At 36.2% G+C, this 26,822-nt stretch overlaps 1 protein-coding gene across 1 annotated transcript in view; it reads right to left on the bottom strand.

Moving 5' to 3' along the window:
• The window catches only part of CWC27 (CWC27 spliceosome associated cyclophilin), a 123,625-nt gene that overhangs the window by 28,633 nt on the left and 68,170 nt on the right, over positions 1-26,822 (bottom strand). The window contains exon 11 of the mRNA XM_054809137.1: positions 11,855-11,952. Coding sequence (XP_054665112.1) covers positions 11,855-11,952 — 98 coding nt within the window. The remainder of the gene's footprint in view (positions 1-11,854; positions 11,953-26,822) is intronic.

Below are 26,822 nucleotides of genomic sequence, written 5' to 3'. Positions count from 1 at the left end.
GGCAAAGAAAGACTATTTCCTTAGTTTGAACAAGTTGCTGTGTACATTCTTTCAGGGAAAAAGAAAGAAAAAGACAACCTTTCTCATTGAAAATACACTTCATCCTACTTTTAACAGAATTTGTAAGTACATTGCTACTAACCTCAGCTAGTTTGAGTTACTGCCAAGAGATCCTTCATCTTACTGTGACAAAACCTTTAGCATTTAAGTAATTTATTTTCTTTCAGATAGATTCTTCTATCCGGAAATATTCCTTTAAGGAGTAACAGATGCCAACCTGATGGTGTAATCCAACCTAAAACTTTGGTTTTGGGACACGGCTTCCAATGATAGCCTGAAACTAAGGAGGAGATTCAGAAGTCTTTAAACCAGAAAGGAAGAGATTGATTTAAAAAAAAATATAGAAGGGTTTATTTTGCTCACACTTAAATTAGGAACAGTTCAAATGATGTCAGTTTTTAACTACAAAATTGCAGAAGTATAACAAAGACATGAGAACTTGATCCAAGGGTATTGAACTGAACTGAATGGCAGTCTGGATGGTTTTGGATCAACCCCTAAATAGGAAGCAGAGAAGAAGAGAAAGCTTGATAAAGTAGTTTTAAGAGTAATTCCTAAAGCACCTGGTAATAGTATATTAATAGCATAAAAAACACTCAACAAAAGTTGCATCAAACATGCTCTATTTCAGAAACTGCAACTGAATTTTATCTTCCACTTTGTGAAAACCAAGAAGTATGAGTTCTAGGCCTGCTGACTGGGGTAGATCAGAAAAGTATGATCACTACTTACGCTGACATTCGTAATGGCCTTAATGCCTGGGCTTCATTTCTACTATTGCAGGTGGGCTAACTTTGGATTAGCATGTACACCAGTTGTGGCACAGGTACGATACAATTTAGGACAAATGTATTTCTGACAGTATGCATACTATTTTCCACAGTATGAACTTTGTTATTTTATAATTTTTTATTGGTATCAGACTTGACAAATCTTGCAATGATTATCCTTGTAATAAAGGAAGTAGAATCTGTATAAAATCTAGAGATTTTGTTTCCTTGTTAAGAAAAAGATAATGAAGCTGTGCATAAAACACTTGTTGGAAAAAGCAGCAGTTTTGTTTGCTGAAAGTATTACCAGAAAGGCACTAATCTTCAGAAGGGTAGAAACAATACATACTGTGATAGAGAAAAATACATTCTGTTTCTGAAGGTCTAATGTCACCATAAAAAAGAAAGAGCCTACAATGCTGACAAGGATCAATGAAACAATTTTGGTTTGTTTTTTTCTTTGATGAGGTACAGACAACATGAAGATTTTTACACAAATAGACCGAAGTATCTTACCTTACAAAACATTCCTTATATGCTGATCTTCAGAAAAGTAATCCCATTAACTTTTGTAATGGACTTTGCATATATAATCATGAATTCATGCAGAACCAACATAACAAGGAGAGCGTAAAAAGAAATACGTATTAAAAGGCATCCCAGTTTATTTAGCAGGGTTTATATATGTTTTAAATGTGGTGGACCCATTAACTTCTGTCAGTATCTCAAACGCATTCTTTAGCAACTCCGATAACACAATTCATATGATGAAAGACCTCCGACATGGATATTTCAGGAAATGCATGGTATAGCTAGACTAAATACTAAAAGGGAAAAACAAAAAAACCCCCAAAACACAAACCACACAAACCTGGACAACTCCTTGGTTGAAATTATAAAAGTTATGATTGAATGTTTTTGTGCATTAAAATAAAAGGCCTAAAACACATTCCTGCATTTGTCCAGTACATTCTACTTTCAGCTATTCATCAATATTCAGTTTACATTGCATTCTTCTGGAATTATGAAGATATGCAGTACTGATTTTAAAAATCTTAATGAGATTCAAATCCTGAAAAGAAAAACTATTTTTATTCCAAACCAAACCAAACCCTTAGGAATTACAAAAGAAATTCTGATATGCCTTAATATTTCATGAATGGAATTCCTGTCAGAAGTGACAGATGGAGAACATAAAGCCACTTTCTATAATTAAGTTCTAAGACAGATAACACTTTTTCCAGAATCCAAGAAAAAAATCTTCCAGCATTTAATATTATGCCTATGAAAATAAAAAAATAACTTACTGTAAAGTGGTATAAAAATTAATATACCAGAAAATACAATATGAAATAATGTTATGCTTGAAAGAACTTGTAACATACTCTCCAGTATATTTTTTTTTTAGGACTAACTACTATTCAGTTACTGTTACTATAACTCTAGCCTGCCTAAGTTTCTGAAGAGCAACTATTTGCCTACAAGTTAGGTAAGAGTCAGGAAATATTTACTAATCGTGAAAAACTGAATAGATTTGCTTTGCTTACAGAATGAGCTTCCAGGGTTGGACTGATCACTGGATTTTCAGTTTGCTACAGTGAAAAAGGCAACAGTTCTAGAACAAACTTACTAGTTCATTTAGCCAACTCAAATAATAAAATCTTAGAAGTAATTGCTACGGCTTCAAAACACTTTGAAAGAGCGGAGCATGCTGACTTGTAAAGCAGTGTAAGCTTTAATATGCAACAGTGGAAGTTTCTAGCGAATCTTTTCTGAACTTCGGTAGCTTTTAGGCACACAGTCCCATTCTAAAACGTGGTTAATTTTCTAATGTCAGTTGTTTTTGAGCACATGCTTAAGATTACTACTAAAATCAAAGCTGGATTACAGTAAGGTGTTTGTCCTCTTTTCTTCTGCAGACAGAGAGAGAAGAGGAAAAATCATTCACTTCAGCAGGGAAGAGACTGAATAGGAATGGTGGGTATTATTTTATGAAATTAAATGACAAAAAAAATGTAAATAGTGAAAGAAAACATAAAGTTTTGCAGAAGTGACACATTTCAAGATGCATATGTTGATATAATGCAGCTGTACTGTATATACTGCAAAATCTAAATATTTAATGTATTTATGCTGCATATTTCCCAAACCACTAAAATTTGGAATTTGTTGTTTTCATGATGTTCTCAAGGCTGCACAATTTTGTTATTCTCAGACTTCAAGAAAGCATCTTTCTGTGTAAGACTGGACTTAAATCTTTAAGTGCCACTGACATTACCCAAAATAGTAAAACAGAAATAAAACATCATATCAAATAGGCATCCTGGCCAGATTTTGAGTTTTCTAAACACTTTAGTCATTTGATTCCCATATCACAATTAAAAACAAAACAGAAAATATTTTATGCCTCAGTAGAATTCTTACACTTGAATCTTGGTTTTTATATTAGTTGTTAGGTTTCTCTGCTCAGACAGTATTTTGTAGCTTTTCTGTTTTCTCATGTGTGACAATTAAATTTCATCATTCACATATTATCAGACAGTTTACAAAAATGTTCTAACAAGAAAAACTAAAATACTACTTCTTAAATACTACTACTACTACTATTTAAAACCAATCTATAGTTAAACAACTGGGCAGATGGTATTTATCTAAAGCAAATTTCACTTCAGTATATTCACAGGTTTACACTACATAACTTTGAAAAGTGTATCATTTTCAAATATTTGATTAAATACTTCAAAATGCTGAAGTAATTCAGCACTCAAATAATAGTGTTTGATGTAATTTCTGGCATCACTACAGCAAATGTCACATAAAAGAAAAACATCTAATTTAAAGTAAGGTCTTGACAGCAGTCTGGCATAGTCAACAATCTTATTCATAAATTAGGAGGCTGGTTATAATCAAACATGTAGGCAGGGAATTAGGTTTTTTCTCTGTCCTCTTGAACCAATGTAAACACTTAAATTTTCATCTCCCAATCTTTCTTAATTACTCTAATCTCTGAATACAGAAAAAAATTAGGTATAATATGTAACAAACAATTTGAAGTAGTGATACTAAATGTGACACCAATACTAACAAAGATCTGCCAGTGGATGTAAAATAGATGTGTCATGCTGCCACCCGTTTGTTAGCATCCTCTCAGAATTAGTCCTGATCCTGCAAAAAGTCCAGTATGACTTAAGCCATATTCTCACAGTTCTGTGGTCTTCAGTGAATTTCTCCCGCTACAGTTGCAAGTTTTGGCTGAGATGCAGTGTTTATTAATCAAGCACAGAATCATATTAATGTGGTTACATAGCCTCTGAAGTAGCAGCTTTTCCTAATGCAGCCAGCTCAGAGCATCTGCATAGACATACCTGATACAGCATAACACAACTCACTCTCCATCCCACATTCCCCAAGAGGATAAGCAGAGAACAATGGAAAAATCTCCTGCTACATACACGTTCATTTCCTGATAGTATAAGCAATTTCTTATATGTAAACTAATGTGGAATATGTAAACTGTTATACATTTAGCAGACTGTGTTGCATGTTGACAGCTCTATTGCACTGATGAAAATTCAGGCCAATAAACAAAAAATAACCAAGTAAACTGAGATATAATAAATACTTTTAACTTTGGGGCAAAATTACTTGCTTAGGTATAACACTGTTTTACTGCTGTTAGATTTCATTATATTAAAACTAAAGTGTTTCTAAAGTCTCTTCTGTTACTCTTCAGTTGTAAATGGCTGTTTCACAGTAAAGGTATCCTTCATTCCCTTCACTTACCATCTTCAAATATTTAAAATTCCACCCTTCCATCCCCCTCCCTAAGTAAATTAGACATATCTTCAAGTATCTCCTAATAAATTAGTTCACCTAGTCTTCTGCTAGCTTTGGGGGGGGGTTTGTCCATTTGTACCTAATTCTTCAATGTCTTTTTTGGTACAATCCTTGGAACCAAATGCAATAATACAACCGTGCTTTTACAGTTAATGCCTTTCTACTGATGACCACAGTCACAGCCATATCACAATGTAAATTCACGTTCAGTTTGTTTTCTAGTACAAACCTGAAATATCTTTCACTAGTGTGGCCTTCCCAATTTCTTTATTTTATGAGTTTGTATGTAAAACTATTTTTCCTTAATACTAGGGAAATAACCTTTTAAGATCACATCATGACTCAATTTATTTTCAACGACATTTTCCATACCTCTCTTCCCTCCCCCAATCTAGTAGTAACTGTACTGGAATCTAGTATTTAGTGACATTTACTTTTGTTTCTTGATGATTAATAAATTCATAGTTTTCTAACAATTTTTCCCAATGTCCTAAGATCCAGTGTAAATACCCAGTCCTGTTTCAATTTTGATAACACAGCAACCATAAAGTATAATATAGTGAGGTGACGTTACACAGACCAAAGTGAAGTTTAAGGTACAATACCATGCTAATTTTATAAAAATTTAGAAATATTTACAACTCTAAGTGTTTTCATAATGAATATTATTAAGAAAGTTTAGAGGCCTTTGCTCAACTAAAGTGTGCTTCTTAAATTACTATTCCAACATCACTACAACATAGCAGTATTATTAGGTTAGCATTCACAAGCTGCTACGTAATCTTTCTAACATATATTCTCAATTTTAATCTCTGTTTTCTTCAAAGCTGATGCCTCAGAACTGAAAAGTTCCGAAAGACTTTAGAGAAAAAATATGAGTATTTGGCTAGAGTGAAAAAGGGAAACTTCAAAAAAAATGCTTTTAGCTCTATACAAACCACCTAAGGAGGTGACTGGTGACAGCCAACATGGCTTCACTAAGGGCAAATCGTGCCTGACAAATTTGGTGGCCTTCTATGATGGGGTTACAGCATTGGTGGATAAGGGAAGGGCAACTGACGTCATCTACCTGGACTTATGCAAGGCATGTGACACTGTCCCGCATGACATCCTTGTCTCTAAATTGGAGAGACATGGATTCCATGGATGGACCACTTGGTGGATAAGGAATTGGCTGGATGGTCACACTCAAAGAGTTGTGGTCAACGGCTCAATGTCCAAGTGGAGACCAGTGACAAGTGGCGTTCCTCAGGGGTTGGTACTGGGACCGGCACTGTTCAACATCTTTGTCAGCTACATGGACAGTGGGATTGAGTGCACCCTCAGCAAGTTTGCCGACAACACCAAGCTGTGTGGTGTGTTCAACATGCTGGAAGGAAGGGATGCCATCCAGAGAGACCTTGACAGGCTGGAGAGGTGGGCCCGTGCGAACTGCATGAAGTTCAGCAAGGCCAAGTGCAAGGTCCTGCACGTGGGTCGGCACAATCCCAAACACAACTACAGGCTGGGCAAGGAATGGATTGAGAGCAGCCCTGAGGAGGAGGACTTGGGGGTACTGGTGGATGAAAAGCTGGACATGACCTGGCAATGTGCACTCACAGCCCAGAAAGCCAACCGTGTCCTGGACTGCATCAAAAGAAGTGTGACCAGCAGGTCGAGGGAGGTGATCCTGCCCCTCTACTCTGCTCTCATGAGACCCCACATGGAGTACTGAGTCCAGCTCTGGGAGCCCCAGTACAAGACACACATGGAGCTGTTGGAGAGAGTCCAGAGGAGGGCCACAAACCTGATCAGAGGGATGGAGCACCTCTGCTATGAGGACAGGCTGAGAGAGTTGGGATTGTTCAGCCTGGAGAAGAGAAGGCTCTGGGGAGATCTAATTGCGGCCTTCCAGTACCTGAAGGGGGCCTACAGGAAAGATGGGGAGGGACTGTTTACAAGGGCCTGTAGTGACAGGTCAAAGGGTAACGGGTTTAAGCTAAAAGAGGGTCAATTTAGATTAGATGTTAGAAAGAAATTCTTTACTGTGATGGTGGTGAGGCACTGGAACAGGTTGCCCAGAGAAGCTGCAGAGGCCCCATCCCTGGAAGTGTTTAAGACCACGTTGGATGGGGCTTTGGGCAATGTGGTCTAGTGGAGGGTGTCCCTGCCCATAGCAGGGGGGGTGGAACTAGATGATCTTTAAGGTCCCTTCCAACCCAAACCATTCCATGATTCTATGATTCCATGAAAATAAAAGCTTTGTCATAAATGCAAGCAGACTCGAACATTTTAAAAATTTAGCCAGTTAGCTCTGGATGTCTTTTGTGTCTTTGGGTCACCTCTATTTATAAGGCTGAAATTCAAAAAAGATAGAAAAACTTTGGCTACTTCAACATTACCCAACAATACTGTGAAACAGGAGAAAAACTGTTATCCTGAGGCCCTGATATGCTCACAATATATTTTGGGGGCTGTTCTATTTTAGACTACCAGTTGGACCTCATCAGGTGTGCTCCTGGAATGCATCTTCCAGTATGGCTTCATCCAAAAGCACCCATCTGGTCTGCGGTAAAACACTAATGCAGATGTAATCTTTTACTTAAAATTCCTATTAAAATTTCAACTTTCCCCAGGTATTCTTGAAGTCTGCAAGTTGTTTCATCCTTTACCAGAAACATATCTATCATGCAACTGTACTTGTTCTTTCCATACAGATGAGAAATTTTGTGACAATTCAAATGACAACAAATTGATAGGCTTCTGAAGGACATCTGGAGAATGATTTCTAAAATGCAGTGGGTAGAATCCAGAAGTGAAAATTGACCAGTTTAAACTTTATACTAACAAACTTTATATAAATCATAGTAACTACCCAGAAAGACAGCCTTATAGGAAGAGATATTTAGCAAGTGCCAGTTGATCCTGCCAGTATTTTGATACTTTTTGACAGCAGCTGAAGTCGAGACAAAGGCAGCCAACAGGAAAACGTTAGATACTTTCATCACCTAATTATTTTTGTATTACAAATAATTTAAGCATGTTATTTAATCATTAAGTGTTAATGTTTGAGAACATTAGGTGGATTCTGGTGCGGCTAATACTTGCACACATATTATTTACTTTTAAATAAGAAAACCAAAACACTTTCCTTTTCCGTGAAAAATCTAAAATGTATTTCTAGTATCTTAGTTTTTCCTGTATGTCACAAATGTGGTCCAAGTATCCCAAGGCACAGAATACACTATTGTTATTCTCGATTCTGTAAAAAAAGAAAGCTTCCTTACTAAACAAATTTAGGCATTGAGTTTATTTACTAACTAAATCTACTTCCTTACAAAATAATCTACTTACTAAAAGCAGTAAATGAAACTTCAAATGACATACACAATGTGATCTGTAAAATGCTGCAAAAGACACCCTACATTTTAAAATCTCTCCTTTCTTTAAAAGCTCAGTTCCTCCCTCTTAGTCTGAATTTTGGCGACAGTAACAAGTGAGACGTTGTCCTGATAAATTAGCAACTACAATCTGATCCCTGACCTTTTATGGACAGATTAAAAAAATTTACTTGAGCTTGAATCTCTACCTAGTTCTGTTTTGATTGCCACTGGCTCTGAAAAAGTATCCAAACTGAGAGCTGGAAAAGGATTCAGAGGTAGAAAAAATATTAAAGCATGGATGAAGAAAACAAAATAAGTTAGTTTTGATTATTTACCTAGCTATTAATATATGGATTTTATTAGACACCACAGAAATCCCTTAGAAACAGGAATGGGAGATTACAAATTTTATTTATTTACAAAAAAACCCTTTTCCCAAGGACTATTTGTGGTTATACTACAGGGCCATTTCTCTTGGCAAACTAGCTATTCACAGAAGACAATATGATCATAACTACATATTTTGTTTACATGCTTTCCCTCAATGATGAACTTTTAAAATTTTGTCATATTGGTTTAACTAAATCCTGGCCTCAAAATACACGCTATTTAAGGCAACTTCATGGCTATTTTATGCTACTAGTGTTAATATGTGTTCATGGCTAGACAGAGGACCATTAATCTATTTTTCAGTTAAATGTCTAATGAAAAGGTCATGTGGTAATGCTCAGTAAATTCTGATATTTCACGATGGTGTTTTGCTCACTTTTATATGTCTGGCATCATAAACTCATCCCATAATTATAGCAGTTCTTATATTTAATCCAGAATCCTTTATTATCCAAACTATACGCCAGTTATACAGTAAATCTCCTATCTGCCTTTCAGTCGTCATCTTTAAGCTCTACATGTTCATTCTAGATAAATAAAGAAACAGTTTGCTCTTCTGCAAGACCGTATCAATTATTTTTAATGAGTTTTTAACATTTATTCTTTGGGTGCAGATTTTGTAATGGTAGGTTCTCTGCCAGCAGAAAATTTACTTCCTTTGATCATACAGTGAATTACATTTCTTTGTGCAAGACTTCCTCAAAAAGGGAAACATCATTAGGACATTCAGTTTTTCTTTTCAGAGTATAGACAAAATAACTCTCTAGATAACCAGAATAAGTTATTTGAAGGGAAAGTAAAATGTAAAGAAAGTACTGCCTCACTGAATTATTTTGGCAGACCTACAAACAAACCTTTATTTTAACTGCTTGATTTAAAGACTCACAGTGATGGTAAATACAACGCTTTTAGTAATGCTTCCACCCAGTTACTATCACCATTAACAAGATGCTTAGTTTCTCCTCCTCATCAAAACCTTCTTCCAGGTCACATCTCACCTTTCTTTAGATTAAGTTGTGCTTCACAGAACCTTGGAAAAACAGAACATCTACACCCATTCCTTTCAAAAGGCAGGATCAACCTTTTCTACATCAGTCCTAAGAAGTATTTGCCTGATCTGCTGTTGAAAAGTTCCACTTTGTAGGTTGTCTATTCCAGAACTTATCTTTAGGAAGTTTTCCCTAACATTTTACCTACGTCTCTTCAGCTGCGATTGAAGTGTATTATCTCCTGTCCTCTCCACAGGGATTACATAGAATAATTTCCTCTCTGTGGTGGCCTTTAACATTGTAAAAGGAGACATATTAATGATCATCAAGAAAGTCATCTCTTCTCTAAACTAAACAGCCCCAAGTCTTACAATCTTTAAATATTATGCTTTCCAGATCATCAATCACCTTTGTTGCTCTCCTCTGTGCTCCCTTAAGATGCCTCGTATCTTTTTTTCAAGTGGAGTCACCAAAACTGGGCAAAACATTCAGGCTGAAGACCTGCTCAGGCTGAACAGAAAATGAGTGTGTCTTGCATACAACAGTCCATTTTATATTTTTTACAGTATACTTTAGTCTTTTTCAATAACACGGCACTATCGCTTGCTCTCAGCTTTCTATTTGTGTTCCGTAGATTTTAAGCTGCCTCAGTGCTACCTAACATCTTGTGTTTGTGCAGCTTCTAATTTGTAATTGAGATACAGCCACCTACTATAATGTTTTTCCCTAAGATCTCCCAAGGTAAACATACTTTGTTCACCTTGACCTGGCTTTTAACTTCTATGAACAGACTCAGTCTACCAACCCAGCACAAAACTATCCTGTCAAAGAAAAAAAGGAACACTTTTCTTCCAATTTAAACTGAATCAGATCAGTAAAATCTCCAACATGGACTAGTGGAGAGCCACTTCACTTTCATAACTGCGTATGAAAATGCAACCTTAGCACTTAAGTTTGCACTTTTCTTTTTCTTTCATCTTCCCCTTCCCTGTCTCATATATTTTTTTAGTCTGCAAATTTAATAAAGGCAATCTGTTGTTTTCTGCAGATCACTAATAAACAGATTCCCAGGAATCCTCCTTTCCAGTTTGATTACAAACAATTCTCTTAAAGCATTTTGTTAATGTCTCTGGGACTTGTTTAGTCAACTCCCTAATATGCTTCAGTGAATGCCATCAAGTTAAAATTATTTTAACGCACCTAATTTATCCAAGTAGTCTCTAATTGTTTGTTCTGTACTTGAGTGCTTCCTTCAATGTCACTGATCATATGTAACCATCTGATCAAAGTTGACCACTATGCTAAAGACAGAGTGAAAAGGATTCAAGCTTATTTCGTCTTTGTTTAGCCAAAGACAACCAATTCTCTTCTTGCTCATTTTTCTCCTCTTACTGTATTTTCATTAATCATTTTGTCTTTCACCAGTTGCATCTCATTTAATGTCCTTTTAATTTTGTCTTAAATTATAGAACATGTTCATTTTTAGAATTTTTAAATAAGGTACTCCAAGAACTTGTTGAATAGGTTCTTCCCTGCCATGTATCTTCCTCAACAGGTACTGGAACAGACCCTTTCTTGTGCTCTGACAGTAACCACAAAAAGGAAACCCAAGATTATTCAAGATTATTTTCACCATTAGCTGTTACCTACAGATTTTCAACAAGTTTCTCTCCTACCTGCTATTTATTTCAAAGAAAGTAAAAAAGCCAACAACCCTGGTACATAAGCTCCCTTTTCTTGAATAAAAGGTATCCTTCAAAACTCTACGTTAGTAGTAACTATGAGTACTACCAAAGTATTGCTTCAGTCTGTCACTGTAAAGGTAGATTTACTCACATTACTCCGCAATAAGTCGTCTGACTTAACTGGCACCAGAAAAGCTAATAATACTTAAGCGATAGTACTACATCTGCCATATATGGCATTATTCGATATAATTTATCACATACGTGCATAAGGACTACTCTTTACCTTTTCTCTGCTTCTGCTTGCCGTTCTTTTTTTACACAGCCAGTAACACAGCATGTGTTATCTTGCCAATGAGAGCTTATATTCATTCAGTGATTGAGCATGATTCCTAGAACTTTTTCAGAGCCACTACTTTGTAAAATTTGGTGCCAGATACAAGTTCAAGGCAGCAAACTTGTTGCTGACCAAGCTCACCTACTATTCAAGAGAATCCCTAAGTTTTTCTAAAAATTATGTTACACTTTCTACCACTCTTGTAAATCGTGTGTCATCTGGAAATCTTTCTGAATAATTTTATATTTTCTTCCAGATTTCTTAGGGTATTGAGAACTGGACCAAGAATCCACTCCAGAAATTATATTTCTATCATTTTACGGAAAACATTTATCCACATGAAACACAGGACTACAAAAAAAAAAATTTTAAACTGGAATGTTAACTGGAGACCTACACAACACCTGCTATAATATACTCCTACCTTCCTTCTCTTTGGGTTTTAAAGCTCTTTCTTCTTTTTTCTGCTTTGCTTCCAGCAGTTCACGTTTCAGCTGTCGTGCTTCTTTCCGTAGCTCCTCACTGCAAAGAGAAAAATATTTACGAGAATTTAATCTTCTGGGAATGTAAAACCACTCAGGAGAAACAGAATCAAAGTTAACGGGCAGTAAATCTCTCATATAAAAACTCACTGATGCTAGGAACATGGCTTAAAAATCAATTAGAACCTAAAAAAGATCATATTTTCATTAGCAGAGACAACAAAAGAACATAACAGATGACTTAAATTTTAAGACCCCGTTAGAAATATGTCAAGGACGTGAATAATAAAACAAAGACCCTCCATCTGTATTTTTAATTTAACATCATAATATTTAACCTTGAGAACCACACAAAGAGAATTTGAAACAGAGGCACTGCCAAATAAATATTACTTATGTTATAAAATTCCGTTTACTGAAGTAATAAATCTTAGCATCCTGGAATTCTCAGATGGACAGGCAATGTAGTTGTTAAGTGACAAATACATGGTATGTATGTAAGCATAAATTACTACATATGAATATTCATTTCATTTTACAAATTTTACAGAATGATAATCAGGTGATAAGACCAGAAAGAAGAAACCAAAATTTGCAAGTCCTTGTGCCAATATCAAATGAACTATCTGTCTTCACAGAATCAGAGTCTGGAAGGCACCTCTGAAGATCAGCCAGTCCAACTCCCCTGCTCAGAGCAGGGCCAAAGTAGGTTGCTGAGAGCATTGTCCAGTCAGGTTCTGAATATCTAAAGATGGAAACTCCACAACCTTGCTTAATTCTTATCTGTAGTACCATTACTCACAACACAACAGCCTTTTTTTAAACAAAGACTTGGAATTGTAGGGTGATGACTTCTTTTAAACTTCATTTCATTTGTATGTGTGCACAAATACAGAACTTGTGAAAAGCACTAGAAAAGACAGCTGCCATTGTAAAGGTATTCAAACAATCAACTATAGCAGTAGGTCTTAATTTTCAACAGCATGGCAGAAGCTACACGGAACCAGATTAACAGCTTTTACATAAGACTACAGCTCTACTTTTCTATCCTGAGAAGACATTCATAGGGGAAGGATAAAGAAACATTTTTAACCCAAGTAACTTGATTGCATTTATATAAATTCGGATAGTATGGCAAGTAAGTTGCATTAAAACACTAATCTAGTATACTGCAACATTTTCTTATAGAAGTTGTACAGCAGGAACAACACACATGTCAATAAAAGTTCTATGTTTAAAACAGAGTTCCAGAATGTAGTGACAGCAACACAGCAAAAGGGGATTACAAATGACACAAGTAACAGAGCCTAGCACATCAGAAGTTTTCCTGTAAGACTGACACACTCTTTCTCTTAGTTATGTTAAGCTATTGTGGAATGAAGAACAAACTAGCTAGTGACAAAGATTCAGCTCCTCCACCTCCTCTTTTTTTTCCCCCCAGTGGAAACAGGTTTTTGTACAGAACAGAGAAGGTCCTAATTCCTAGAGATTCCAAAGTTCTTAGACTTAAGTTAGCTAGGCCTGTTATCAGAAAATGCTTAATCTTAAAAGATGCTGCTCAACTTCCTGCTTTTTAATGGACGTAAACTTTTTATTCCACTCTTCCACATTCAGAACATAAATACCTATTGAATAACTTTTTTGTTTTCTGTATAATGATTTTACCATCTTAATATAGCTGATAATATATAACCTACTTCCATTCCCCCCCTCCTTTTTAATCTAAACTGTTTAAGAAATGCCTCTTTGCTTATTTTAAGCATCATGCTAATATTTCATTGATTCTTTTGGCCTTTCTTGTTGGTATCTGTATTTTGATTTGACACATTATTAGGCATATCCTTTTTCTTTTTCACTGATTTATCTTTTAAACCAGAATGTTTCCTTCCCAGTGTGACTTTATTCCACATCAAATTTGGACATCCCTGAACAATTCTTCTATTTTGATAAGACTTCATTCTGTCTTTAATTTTCCAATTCAGTTATACAAATTAAATGAAATGCTGCATCCAGAGAGTAGTGGTCAATGGCCTAATGTCCAGATGGAGACTGGTAATGAGTGGTGTTCATCAGGGAAGCAGTACTGTACCTTTCCCAATGACATAAGACAGTGGGATCCAGTGCACCCTCAGAAAATTTACAGGTGTCACCAAGCTGACTAGTGTGGTTGACACGTCTGAGGGAAGGAACCCTCCCATCCAGAGGGACCTGGACAAGCTTGAGAAGTGGGCCCATGTGAACCGCATGAAGTTCAACAAGGCCAAGTGCAAGGTCCTGCACATGGGTCGGCACAATCCCAAACACAACTACAGGCTGGGCAAGGAATGGATTGAGAGCAGCCCTGAGGAGGAGGACTTGGGGGTACTGGTGGATGAAAAGCTGGACATGACCTGGCAATGTGCACTCACAGCCCAGAAAGCCAACCGTGTCCTGGACTGCATCAAAAGAAGTGTGACCAGCAGGTCGAGGGAGGTGATCCTGCCCCTCTGCTCTGCTCTCATGAGACCCCACATGGAGTACTGTGTCCAGCTCTGGGGGCCCCAGTACAAGACACACATGGAGCTGTTGGAGAGAGTCCAGAGGAGGGCCACGAAGATGATGAGAGGGCTGGAGCACCTCTCCTGTGAAGACAGGCTGAGAGAGTTGGGGTTGTTCAGCCTGGAGAAAAGAAGGCTCCGGGGAGACCTTCTTGCAGCCTTTCAATACTTAAAGTGGACTTTTAAGAAAGATGGGGACAGACTTTTTAGTAGGACCTGTAGCGATAGGACAAGGGGTAATGGTTTTAAACTGAAACAGGGTAGACCAGGCTAGTTATAAGGAAGAAATTGTTTACGATGAGGGTGGTGAAATACTGGAAGATGTTGCCCAGAGAGGCTGTAGATTCCCCCATCTGTGGAATCATAGAATGGTTTGGGTTGGAAGGGACCTCAAAGCTCATCTAGTTCCAACCCCCCTGCTGCGGGCAGGGACACCCTCCACTAGACCATGTTGCCCAAAGCCCCATCCAACCTGGCTTTGAACACTTCCAGGGATGGGGCCTCCACAACCTCTCTGGGCAACCTGTTCCAGTGCCTCACCACCCTCACAGTAAAGAATTTCTTCCTAACGTGGTATTTGGTTTGTGTGGCAAGGTTTTGGTGGCGGGGGGGGGGGGGGTGTGGAGCTACATGGGTGGCTTCTGTGAGATGCTGGCTAGAAGCCTCCCCTGAGTCAATGCCAGCCAGCTCCAAGATGGACCTGCCACTGGCCAAGGCTGGGCTAATCAGAGACAGTGGTAGCACCTCTGGGCTAACATATTTAAGACAGAAAAATCAACCTAGCGGCAGTTTTTGCAGCCAGAGAGAGGAGTGAGAAGATATAAGAAACTCTGCAGACACCAAGGTCAGTGAAGAAGGAGGGGGAGGAGGTGCTCCAGGTGCCGGAGCAGAGATTCCCCTGCAGCCCCTGAAGGACCCCACACTGGAGCAGGTGAAGGGACCTGAAGGAGTCTGTGACCCTGTGGGAAGCCTGCACTGGAGCCTTTTCTGATATTCCCCCTTCTACCCTTGGGATACCTGCAGAACATACAATTCTTGGAATGGACAGCAAATTCCCCCATTTGGCATGCAGATCTAAGACTTTCCTAGGGTTCAAGAATCTTGTTTTTCTCTGGATTACATTACTGTTCATCTCTGGCACTGCAAGATTTTTACAACTGTAAAAATGAGAACGAAAATTATGGGTTTGGAATATGCACTGTGTCTTTCTGCCAGCCTGGTTTTGCTGTAGGAGTCAGATGTATGTCTGTCTATCTTCTGCAAACGGTACATAACAGTTGTATCTCAAATAACATGATGATATAAAAATGGTGGAAGACGTATTCAGCAGGTCTTGACACTGGAAACTTATAAATGAAATATTTTAATATAGCTGCTGGGCCCTGTACAGACACCTGTGCTAATGCTAATAGTTAATGCTGGGTTTGACTTTAACAGTACTTGGTATATGATAAGTTGCAAATAGTACCATAACTCTTTGTTTAAAAAAAACTTCTGCAATGAAAGAGTTTATGGATGAATTGCCTGTATTTATATATTTTATCTAGGCCTAGTGAGGGATTTCAATGCTGAAATCTAATAGACTGTATGGGCAACCATTACTGTCTTTCAGTTTCCATAAACCTGAGTGTAAATAAGTGGATCATATAATTAAAGCTTCAGATAACTGGCACTCTATTTTAATGTAATTATGTATATTTGACTACAAACTACACTGTATGTCAGCAGTCTCAGTATTGAGCAATGAACTCTCATGGGCTGAGACTGATGAAGAAAGTTACCATTTTACTCTGTTGGGAGAAGCTTAGCAAAACAGCAGGGCCTGCAGACTGAGCATGAAGTATAAACTTGTGCAAAAAGAAGAAAGATATTATGGAAAAAGCAATATATTTCATTACAGCAGCTGAGACAGATGGAGAGGGGAAAAAACCCCACAGGTTTCAGGGCACATGAACTCTTCTTCAGCTAGTTTATTTTTCTTCCACAGTTTGCTTAATAAAAGGTTTTAGCTTTCCCTACAAACTTTCTTCACTTATATTGTTCAGCCACCAGTTACACTGCCAGAAACTGCAGATGTATGCATTAGGGCATGTATAGAACCATATATCATAGTTTTAGCTTAAGGCTGATTTTATGTACTAGCTGTACTTTTATGTTCACAGCAGATTCTGGAACAGATAGAAGAACTTAAATTTTCCCAATGTAAGAGAAGAGCCTAACTTTGGCTAATGTAAGATAGGCAACACTGTTAAACTAAAACAAATAAACATAAACTGGAGGAGACTGCCAGCGTCTCTCATCCACATCAACGGTTTATCTATATGGATTGCAAATGCCTCAGTTAATGTTTGATAGAAATGCATTTTCCTTTTTTTCTTTTTTGTAATAGCACACCACATTGGTCATTCACAGCTGTTGTAATTAAGAGGTTCTCATCCTCCTCTGTCACTTCCATATGATGGCTTGCAGGATGAATTCTTGTTTTAGTTCTTTACCGCATGATCCTATGACTGTTAAGTTTCACTCTATTTGTATCATTCAAGCTTTTGAGATCATCCAATTTTCCATTAGGATATTCTAAGTTACTCCTATCTCATTAATATTACTTTCCAAGTTTGTGCTATCTACAAGCTTCAATTCGAACTTTGGGGGTTTTTTACATATTTAAAGTTTTACTGAAAACTTGAAGTAAGAACTATCTTAATAAATGTGATCCAAAAAACCAGCTGCTCTTTCAACATATTTTATGTTCTCCTTTAACCAACTTCTTACCTGTTTTACAGTACTTGTTCTATATTTCCCTCTCCTTCATTTTAACCATTTCTTCCTGATTAATCCAGGGTAAGTTCTATCATATACATACAGCCTAGAAAAAAAGGTTGCTTTTGCTCAGGAAATACCTGAGTTTAGCAGAATCTGTTTTAGTACACCAATTCAATATATTTTTCTATTAGCCAGTAATTGTTGTCTTTAATTATTCTTACTTTCAAATCAAGAAAACTGTGTTATCTTGTTTACCATCTTAGAGGAAGCAAACCAAATCATTCTGAAAATTCGGAAGGGTGGTTTCACCAGGTAAGTCAGACAAGTTCTAATGTCTTAGGTAAAAGTACTAAATGCTTTAGAAGTAACATGGATGCTTTCTGTAAAACAAAGAGAGTATTAGATGCAATGCAAAGCTCACAAAAAAAGGACCAGAAAGACAAGGAATTAAACAGTGTGACTAAACAAGGTTTAAGAGGTTATGCGAACCAAATAATTTTGTATTTGTAAACCTAAAAAAGGTAGGGCTGTAAGAATAGATTGTAGAAGGTCATATGTTAGAAGATGTATAAAGGGGCTATGATGAGTTTTAAAGAGGAAACAGCTGAGGGTATTAATGCTATAATGATTGAATTAACTAAAACAAGAAAACATAAAAAAAGGAAGAGGTCACTAAGTCACACAGGATTAAAGGGAATAATAAAGTACAACAAAACAGCTGCTGCTAAGTGATTGATTTGTGTCAGCTTTCTCAAAAGAAGATGCTTGGGAGATAACTTTCTAAGAACCTGATCTGATTTGGACATAAAGATAAGACAAGACCAGAGAGAGACGTGTCAGAAGAAGAGATATCCACCAATTAAGGTGTGATAAAGCTTCAGAGTACATCCTCTGGAACGAACTCAGGAATGGCTGTCCCACTAACTTCACCTTAAAAACAATGTTGTATCAGATGACCAGATAGTAACAAGCACTGTACCTTTAGAACAAAAGGCATGACCAAGGAAAGCCCAGTGAACCTCATGGCAGCTTCTGGTGAGTACTTTTAAGTAACTAATAAAATAAACACCATCTTGACCAGTGAGTCTCTATGTTGTCTCACTAATTTAGTAGTTTCATTCCAATGTGTTGGTGAAGATGTGGATGAACAGAGTAATGCACAACAAGATGAACTGTTTTAGATACTGAAAAAGCCTTTACAATGAGCCTTTTAAAAAAGAGAAAGCAAATGGTGAGAAATGGACTGAAAACCAAGTACACAGTTAAAAAAAATAGATAAACTGAGACAAGAATAAGCAATTACCTTTCAATATGGCAAAGTTAATACTTCAAGTTACATACTCTGAAAAAACTGAGTGAGGAACGTGATGGTAACGTTTCCAGAAGATCCAAAAGCAGGAGCTCAGTCAAGCCTAGACAAAACAAGGTGATTTTTTATGGTTTTAACTCAGGAAGGGAGAATGGGACAAATGGCAGAGTCAGATTCTCAGAAATTCTGGTTAAATTCTCTTATAAAATTGAAGGAGATTCTGCAGAGGGAAATCCTTGTATGCCTTACACAGCTCTACAGTAACAGTATGAGTTCATGAAGAGCCTCTGAACTTTACTAGTGACAGCTCAATGAAGACCTCTACTAATATGTAGTTGTGGAAAACAACATAAAATGTACAGTTATTAAGGAGAATAATACAAAAGCATTATAGTAGCACTACAAGAGACAGGCAATATTGCTCAATTTAGAATACTATAAAAGAAACTGGATATCCCATGTCAAAACAGCCAACACAGTAATACAGGAAACTCCAGAAAGGATGACAAAGATTATTCCCACCATGAAAAATTGCCCCTGACATAAAGATGGAGAAAAATGGAACTGTTCATTTCAGAAAGAAAATGAAACAGAGGAAACATGAAAAAGGGTAGGAAAACCACAAATACTGCAAACTTCTAATATCTGAGTCAAGGAGACAGTGAGTAAAATCTCAGTAATTTAGAAAAAAAAAAAAGATAAAATATTTTTCACTCTTCAGATGAGACCACACAATTCTTTTGTGGACTACTTCTTTGGAGTAAAAACTTTCACATTATTGAAAGTATCGCAGACAGTTCTATGAAAACCAGGAACATCTATTTAGAACAATTAACACTAAAAATGAATTTCAGAAGAAACAGAAGACTTCATTCCTTGGGGCCATCTAATTATAAATCAACTTATGTGTATTGCTGATGGATTCCTCTCTCACTTCTCTGAGGCAAATGGTACTGGCCACTGGCCAGTCAATTACACTTGCAGATTCCTACAACATCAATGTCAGCAAAGACACTCAGGACAGCAGCATATGCCTAATGGAGGTTTTCCTCTCCAAGTCTCACTCTGACTCTCCATTTTATGAAAAATGTCATCAGTGCTTACTCTTACTAAGTACCAAAATATTTATATCAGCATCAGAGCCTTCAAAAGAAAATAATGCGAGGATTGATGGAAATAGCTTTCTATATATTCTATTAACACTGGTATACCATAGGACATTTTAAATATCTAAATGGAGAGATTAAACTAAGAGCACAATATATGCCAATTACATATCACTGTTTCTTGGAAATTGGATAAAACACTTGCTCTGAGTTTTGCCTGCTGTTTCCCAACATCTGATAAAAATTTATAACAGATGGAAATGATTGCAAAGTGAATAGCACTCCCTTCATGTTCTCCACTCTGCTGATTTAATCACAAACACACTGAATCTGATAGTAATGAAACAATAGACTTCTTGATGAGATCACCAAATGGCTTCCATAAAAAACCTATCAAACACTGTAAAATATAGTCACCACAGACATACAGAATCCTTTTCTGACCTGCCATATCACCTGTCTATACAAAATAGTAAATTCTGTCATAGGAGCAGTCTTAAATAAAACAAATAGTCAACTTTACTTGATTTGTAATTATATTGAAAAGCCAGATTCAAAAAAGACAATCTTGCCAAAAATGTTTCATTGAGTTAGCTGGCTCAGACATTTCTAGATTTTAGCGTCCTTCCCTATTACAAAATGGCAACATTATTCCCAAATGAGTCTGCTCTGCAGTTTCTATATAGTGCATATTTTAAACAAACAAATTATATTAAAATGCTCTGCTACTGCAAACCACAACTGAGAACTCTGTCTGAGTACACAGTAGTTAGTGGTTCTAATAACGTAAAAAAAAGGATCAAAGTTAAGCACGTGCTGAGGTGTTTGCAGGATCAATGTCAAATTGTCTGAAAGATCAGCTAAACATTCCACTCAATCTACCTATTGTATTCGTCCACAAGCAAGTACAGAATCTCTTTTTTACTAAGACTCAAAATGAGCAGGTCTCTGAAGAGAAACAAAATAACTTAATTCTTCTAAAACCTCAACATTACATAAAATTGCTTTTCTATACATAAAAATGTCATCAACTTAATGTCAGTTTAAAGACTGATTTGCAGAATGTTTCAAGTCTAGAAGCAATCACTGAGCCTCACTCAAAGCTAACAAAAACCTCCTCTTTCCAATAGTACTATGTGAACCTTAAAGGATTCAACAGGGTGATTCATCCAGCTTGAGGATCCTTCCTGGCTGCCCACTCTTCTAGGGGCTCCTCTGATCCAGACAAGAGAGAGCAGACTGGAAAAAATTTTTCTGGCAGCAAGAAAAAAACCTAGCTGGAGCACTGCCTTTTCCAAGCCCTCTTATGTCACATGAAGGGACCACATGTAAATGAGGCAACAGGGGAGGGATGCAGGACTCTGGGAAGTCAAAAGCCAGAATTTCCACTGTCAGAACAATTTCTCTTGCTTACATCATACTTCTTGTTCAGGTATGAGGGACTCCTGAATTCAGAGACTACTAGGTAAGGGCTGGATGAGAAGTCTGATAGCAGCATCCTGCTCCTTGTTGCCTTTTTCCTGTTTAAGGCAGAAAACACAGGCATACACACTAAATACAGCACTTCAGGGAACTAATCTTCAGAGACACACTGTACAATGTATTCACAATAAGCCAAGTAATATTTTCAAAATTCTCTATCTCTGGAAAAACTACGTAGCTCACTCACCATTCAAGCACCATAGCTCACTCTACAACTGCTTCTGTATCAGAACACAAGGGTGGTTAAGAGGACCTTTTAAGAAGCCCTTGCCTTATTTTTATGATCCCCTCTATCTAAATATGCTGACAGATGGAGCAGACCACTTTCAATTGAGATTTCAGTGAGAACAGGCCATCAATTCCCTCTGGCTATCCAGTGAAAGAAGAGATCCCTTATGTCTCACCACTTTCAAAATTTGTTCCTGATTCAGAATCCAGACATTAGAGACAAGATGTGATTAGAGATGCTGGATATAGACATTTCATATGGAAGGTGAATTAGAATGTAAATAGAGATTTGAGTAAGCCTTAAAATGATATCCAAACAAATACAGGACAGAAATGTCTTCAACAGAATGTAAACCAAAACTACACGTGTTATTCACTATTTTTCATATGACAAGGACTTGCAGGTATAAAATGAAAGTGCAAGACAGCAGTTTTAGAATAAACAAAAGGAAATATTGTCCACACTGCTTACAACTAAAGAGTCATGTATTGCCACAAGACATCATGTAGACCAAAAGCATGAATAGGTTCAAAGCAGCCAGATCTATTCACAGAAGAAAAATACACCAGAGCATTAAATACAACAGGCCAAATGAACTTTCTGACTAAATAAGCCCTAAACTTGAGATTGGTGGAAACAGGAAAAAGTTCCCCAGTAGTATCTTAGAACTATCCTGCTCCTGGCTACTGTCAGAGACAGGTTATTTGGCTAAATGGATCTTTGATCTAATCCAGCATAGTTTATTGTTAAATCAATTATGACTTCCAAAAAAGCGACATTTATTACTTTGACTTAGTAGCACATAAGCATGGAGTGGTATTTTCCATACTGGAGAGGTCCACGTCTAAAGGTCCACAAATATTTTTGAGGGTTTTTTGCCTGATTTCTGGATGAAATATCTCTTATGTAAAAATATTCCTCAGAGAAAGTGATCTGTCATTTTCTGGTTTTGAATGGAGGGAAAGTAAGCTTTTTCACAGCTCTAAGAAAGATCATCCTCTTTTTCTTATGTAACTGTAATAAAAGCTTGATAAAACTTTGAAAGCAACAACTGTGAGACATGTAAAGGTAAAACAAAAAGAAAAAAGTTTCTAATTTTTGTGTAATGCATGCATGGTTAAATAAGGAAAGATTACAATAATCATTAGATGGATTTTGAAATATAACCAAATCCCAAGTCTGTATTTAGGACCTGTGTGAACTTCTTCCATATTGAACAGTTAACACATGACCGTTAAGCCACAGCTGATATAGAGTTATCCAACAAATGCCTATAAAGACTATAGAATTAATTACACTGGTGTATGCACAATCAGAAAAAACTCCCCCAGCTTCCCACAGTGTGATCAAGCATGTCTTTCAGTGTGCCTAGTATATTCTGTGCATCTGATTTTTTAATTTCAACTATAAAATTAGTCACAAAAATCACCAACAAATTAGCTTCAGAGTAAGACTACTAAAAAGAATTCAACAAATTAAAGTGATAGTTCCTACAGCAGCTATTAAAATCTGTGAAGTCTGTAAAGAACAAAAAGTAAAGTCCATTAACTCTGAGTTACAAAAGCACAACCTGAGCTCTAGGTTATTTCACAGAAGAGTATTTGAGCTGATCTGCTCCTTACCCCGGATGGATTTCACATTCTTATGAACCAGCTCCATCTTTAATCTCTTCCCTTTACCCATTCCCTTCTCACATGAAGAAAGAATGGCTCCAAAATGCCTCTTACATTATTATCCCACATCTGTACATCTATTAAGCATGGACTGTATGTGAGCCAGAAAAAACATTTTGAGACCCCTTTAGACTGAATAAAAAGTATTTTTAAATTAAGCTAAAGCAAGTCTCAAAAATTCAAATCAAATAGCAAAGATGTTTTATTTTTGCAGTAGATCTCAAACTGGACCTGAATCATATGATGTAATAAAAGTCCACTTCAGATGATCATCTCACCCCCAGATGGAATTGAAAACATTTATGCTGATTTAAAAAGCAAAGCAGGTAATTGACCAATAATGAATATTATTTATATCAAATCTGTTTTATGATGCTCAATGTATTTTTTTTATTCAAGTAGTCATTACACAGAGATAACAGATTGGCATAATTAACCAAGTTAATTATTTCTGTAATAAGTACAGTCTCCAATCCTGCAATTTTGTACTTTGCTTTACATGTAAATAATTCCACTGTGTTATTCAATGTACCATTTAATTTATTATACCTGTATCTCAAAATAAATTAAAATGCTAAAAAAAATTTGGCAAGACTATTAATTGTATATTATACAGACTTAAAATGCTGAGGTTGAAACACTTCCAAACAATCACCTGTAAGCATGCAAGTAAAGTTAAACTTATATTTGAGCATTTGTAAGACAGGTGCAAGTTGACATGCATTTTATACCATGTACAACTGCTTCAATCAACAAGCATCTGCAATTTTAATCTTTTTAGGTTTCAATTAATTTTTTGTCCTTACTAGTTTAATTTTTTATAAAGCAGTTGTCTAAATTTTATATTTAAGCTGATATAAATATTTTTAGATTTAGTATCACCAGAACAGCTCTTGTAACAATGCCACCCCTGACAGTAATTTGATCAGTGCCATTGAGGGCATTTATTTGTCAAATATAAACATTTTTTAATGTAAGTAAAGTAATATTTTTATCATGTGTAAATCTAGTATTTCGTTAAAAAAATCTTCTGAATAATGCAACTGCTTTACTATTGCTCAAATAATATACTACATAATAAACCTCATATACTATCAACAACCTACATAATACTCCTCATACACTATCAACATTTTAACGTTTTACACTCTATAAAGTAACACAAATTATTTTTACTGCAGATGAGTTTCATTAAACAGACAAGAAAACAAGTTCAGCTGTAATGCTAATGAAATATTTCTATGACCTACTGAATACTGTGTTCATCTGGGTTAAGAAACAAAAAGTTACTAACTAGACTAGTGCATCCCTACCTGTGGAACACAACAGGCGCATGGCATCATAAACAACATTTTCAACAGTGTTTTTAATTAAATATGTAATGTTAAGGGTGAACTTTGTTTTGTGAGAAATTCTCAGAGTTGATATGAGTCTATTCGTACAAAGAGCTCTCAGCATCAAACTATATGTTATCTCTAAGCTGCTTTGAATTTATATCAATTTAATCAGCTACAATATTAAAGTATTCAAGCTACCTGTAGCCAAATTTTATCCTAAACGTATTTTATATCTGTAATATCCTAGCATTTTCCCCAAACCACTTAATCTCATTCTTCTTAAAAAAGATGTCAGATATAAATTGAAGGATACAGCTGTATGTCCAAGAGTTCACATGCTAAAAAGTTAAATGCAAAGAAAGTGGATAAGACTAAGTGAAAGGATGGCAATCATTTGACTTGAAGAAGACAAATTCATGGATTTAAGAAATACTTCAGAATTAGTGAGAGTACTGAGAAGAATGGAAGTTTATTCTTGAAGTTAACAAGCAAATATTAGATGATATTCAGAGAGGGAGTTTGTTGTTGCTTTTTTTTTTTTTTTTATAAAAAGAAAAACTTAAAACATATGTGGCAGATGGCCCCAGTTAGGAGGCTGCAAAAGGAGAGCAGGGGATTCAGCACATACTTTATTAACTCAATTTTCTTTTCAGCTTTGCAGTTCACCTTTAAATAAAAGCTTAGATTCTGCTGAAAACAGCAAAATTTGTGGAAAATCCATAGGGAGGCTCCAAATCCTTGGGATTTGTGGATTTTCTGTTTGAACAGATTTTTATTGTTCCTGTTGATTGCCCTAACACTCACTTTCAGGCACCAGGCAGCTTGAGTTATGTTATCTGTGGGCATTTAAACAGTACCAGCAGGTAGCTAAATTTTCCAAACTCATTTTTCCTAGAAGGTACAATGCCAAATAACTGTTTGGAGAGACATGAAAATGTAAAAAGAATGATCTTATCAGTTTTGTTAATTTAACTTGGTTTAATAATTGCCACTGACTTGTTTGATATATTAAGTTATAAAAATATTTTTATATGGACTGACACCTCTATTTTCATTCTTTTTGTTATTGCCTGGTCACATACTATAGGAAAAATGGCTCTGTCTGGGCTAAATGCCCAGAACATTTGAAGCATCTCATACTGAAACAATAGTGGTCTTTGTTGGACACCATCTGCTAGCAGAATTTTTTTTTTAAAAATCATTGTGTGTCTGCTAATACGGATGCATTGCACTTCCACTAACTGAATTACATTTATGCTCAGACTAAATACTATTAATGTAAAAAGTGTTTCATTTCACACTATGACTGAGCTGGAGTTATACTGATGCAACACATGAGATAAGCTTGTTCCATGTGGCCGGATTACTTCAGAAATACTTGATTTTGCTCTTTTGGTTTTTATACAGTATGCCATGCTTTTAGTACCACAAATCGTACCTTTCAGTGATCATCTGTGTTTTGAATTTGTTGATACTGCTCATCATTCTGTGTTTCTTCACTAGCTATTAGAGATGGGAGAACCGACTTGACTAAATTATGAATCACAGTAAACAGCACATTAATAAAATCTGCAGACAGTAAATAGTTATCTCCAGTAAGAAAACAGAAATGTATTAACAGCCTTATAAAAATTAAAATATGGGCAGAAATTAACTCTGTCTTGAAAAGTGCAAGAAAAAACATCTGGGAAAGAGTTAAAAGTACAGATAATAATTGGGAAGAACTAAGTAGTAACATGAAACCCACAGACAATGCAAACAAACCTAATTAAAGCCAGTGTTGTGGCTATATTCATAGTTCCCTTTAAAAAATATTGTGGAATTAATATTCTGGTCAAAACAGTCCTGGCTGAAATTTCACTGTGAAGAATGACATGACAAATGTTAAACTGATTTTGCAACAGCTAAAAAGGGATACTTCAAAATTTGTAGCAAATGATTTTTAAAACTGGAGGAAGAAAATGTGAAAGATCTACCAGGTTACTTAGTTTAGCTGATTCCTCATTTCTACAAGACACATACCACTTTTTGGTACTCTTAGTTTAAATATCTGAAACAATCATTTGCTTCTGATTAATAATTTGGAAAATATTTCTGATATCCAGTTCAAATATTCTGATTCCCCCTTCCTTTCAGCATTCTAAATCTTTTCTGTTCTTGTTCTTTGAAAACTCCCATAAGTAACACGCTATTTGACACCCTCAGACATGAACTAAAGCTTAATAAGTGACCTTGTGTGCCATGACCAGTTATAAGTGCATATACAGTCAGGCAACCACAAGTACAAAATAAAGCATATTAGCTTAAAATTAAATTGTCAATTGCAGCTACTTGAAGTAATTAATCTTGGAGTTGCACCATATCAGTTCAATTCTTAACATTTTTGGTAAGCCAAGCCATACAGAATGTGCTTGTTTAAGACTATATTCAATTGTATTTCTAAACTGAATGGCATCCAAGAGATGCAAAAAGAT

The sequence above is a fragment of the Grus americana genome, chromosome Z, assembly GCF_028858705.1.
Source record: "Grus americana isolate bGruAme1 chromosome Z, bGruAme1.mat, whole genome shotgun sequence".
NCBI classification, from domain to species: domain Eukaryota; kingdom Metazoa; phylum Chordata; class Aves; order Gruiformes; family Gruidae; genus Grus; species Grus americana.
Note: the sequence above shows the minus strand (reverse complement) of the source record. Positions and strands in the feature narration are given on the sequence as shown.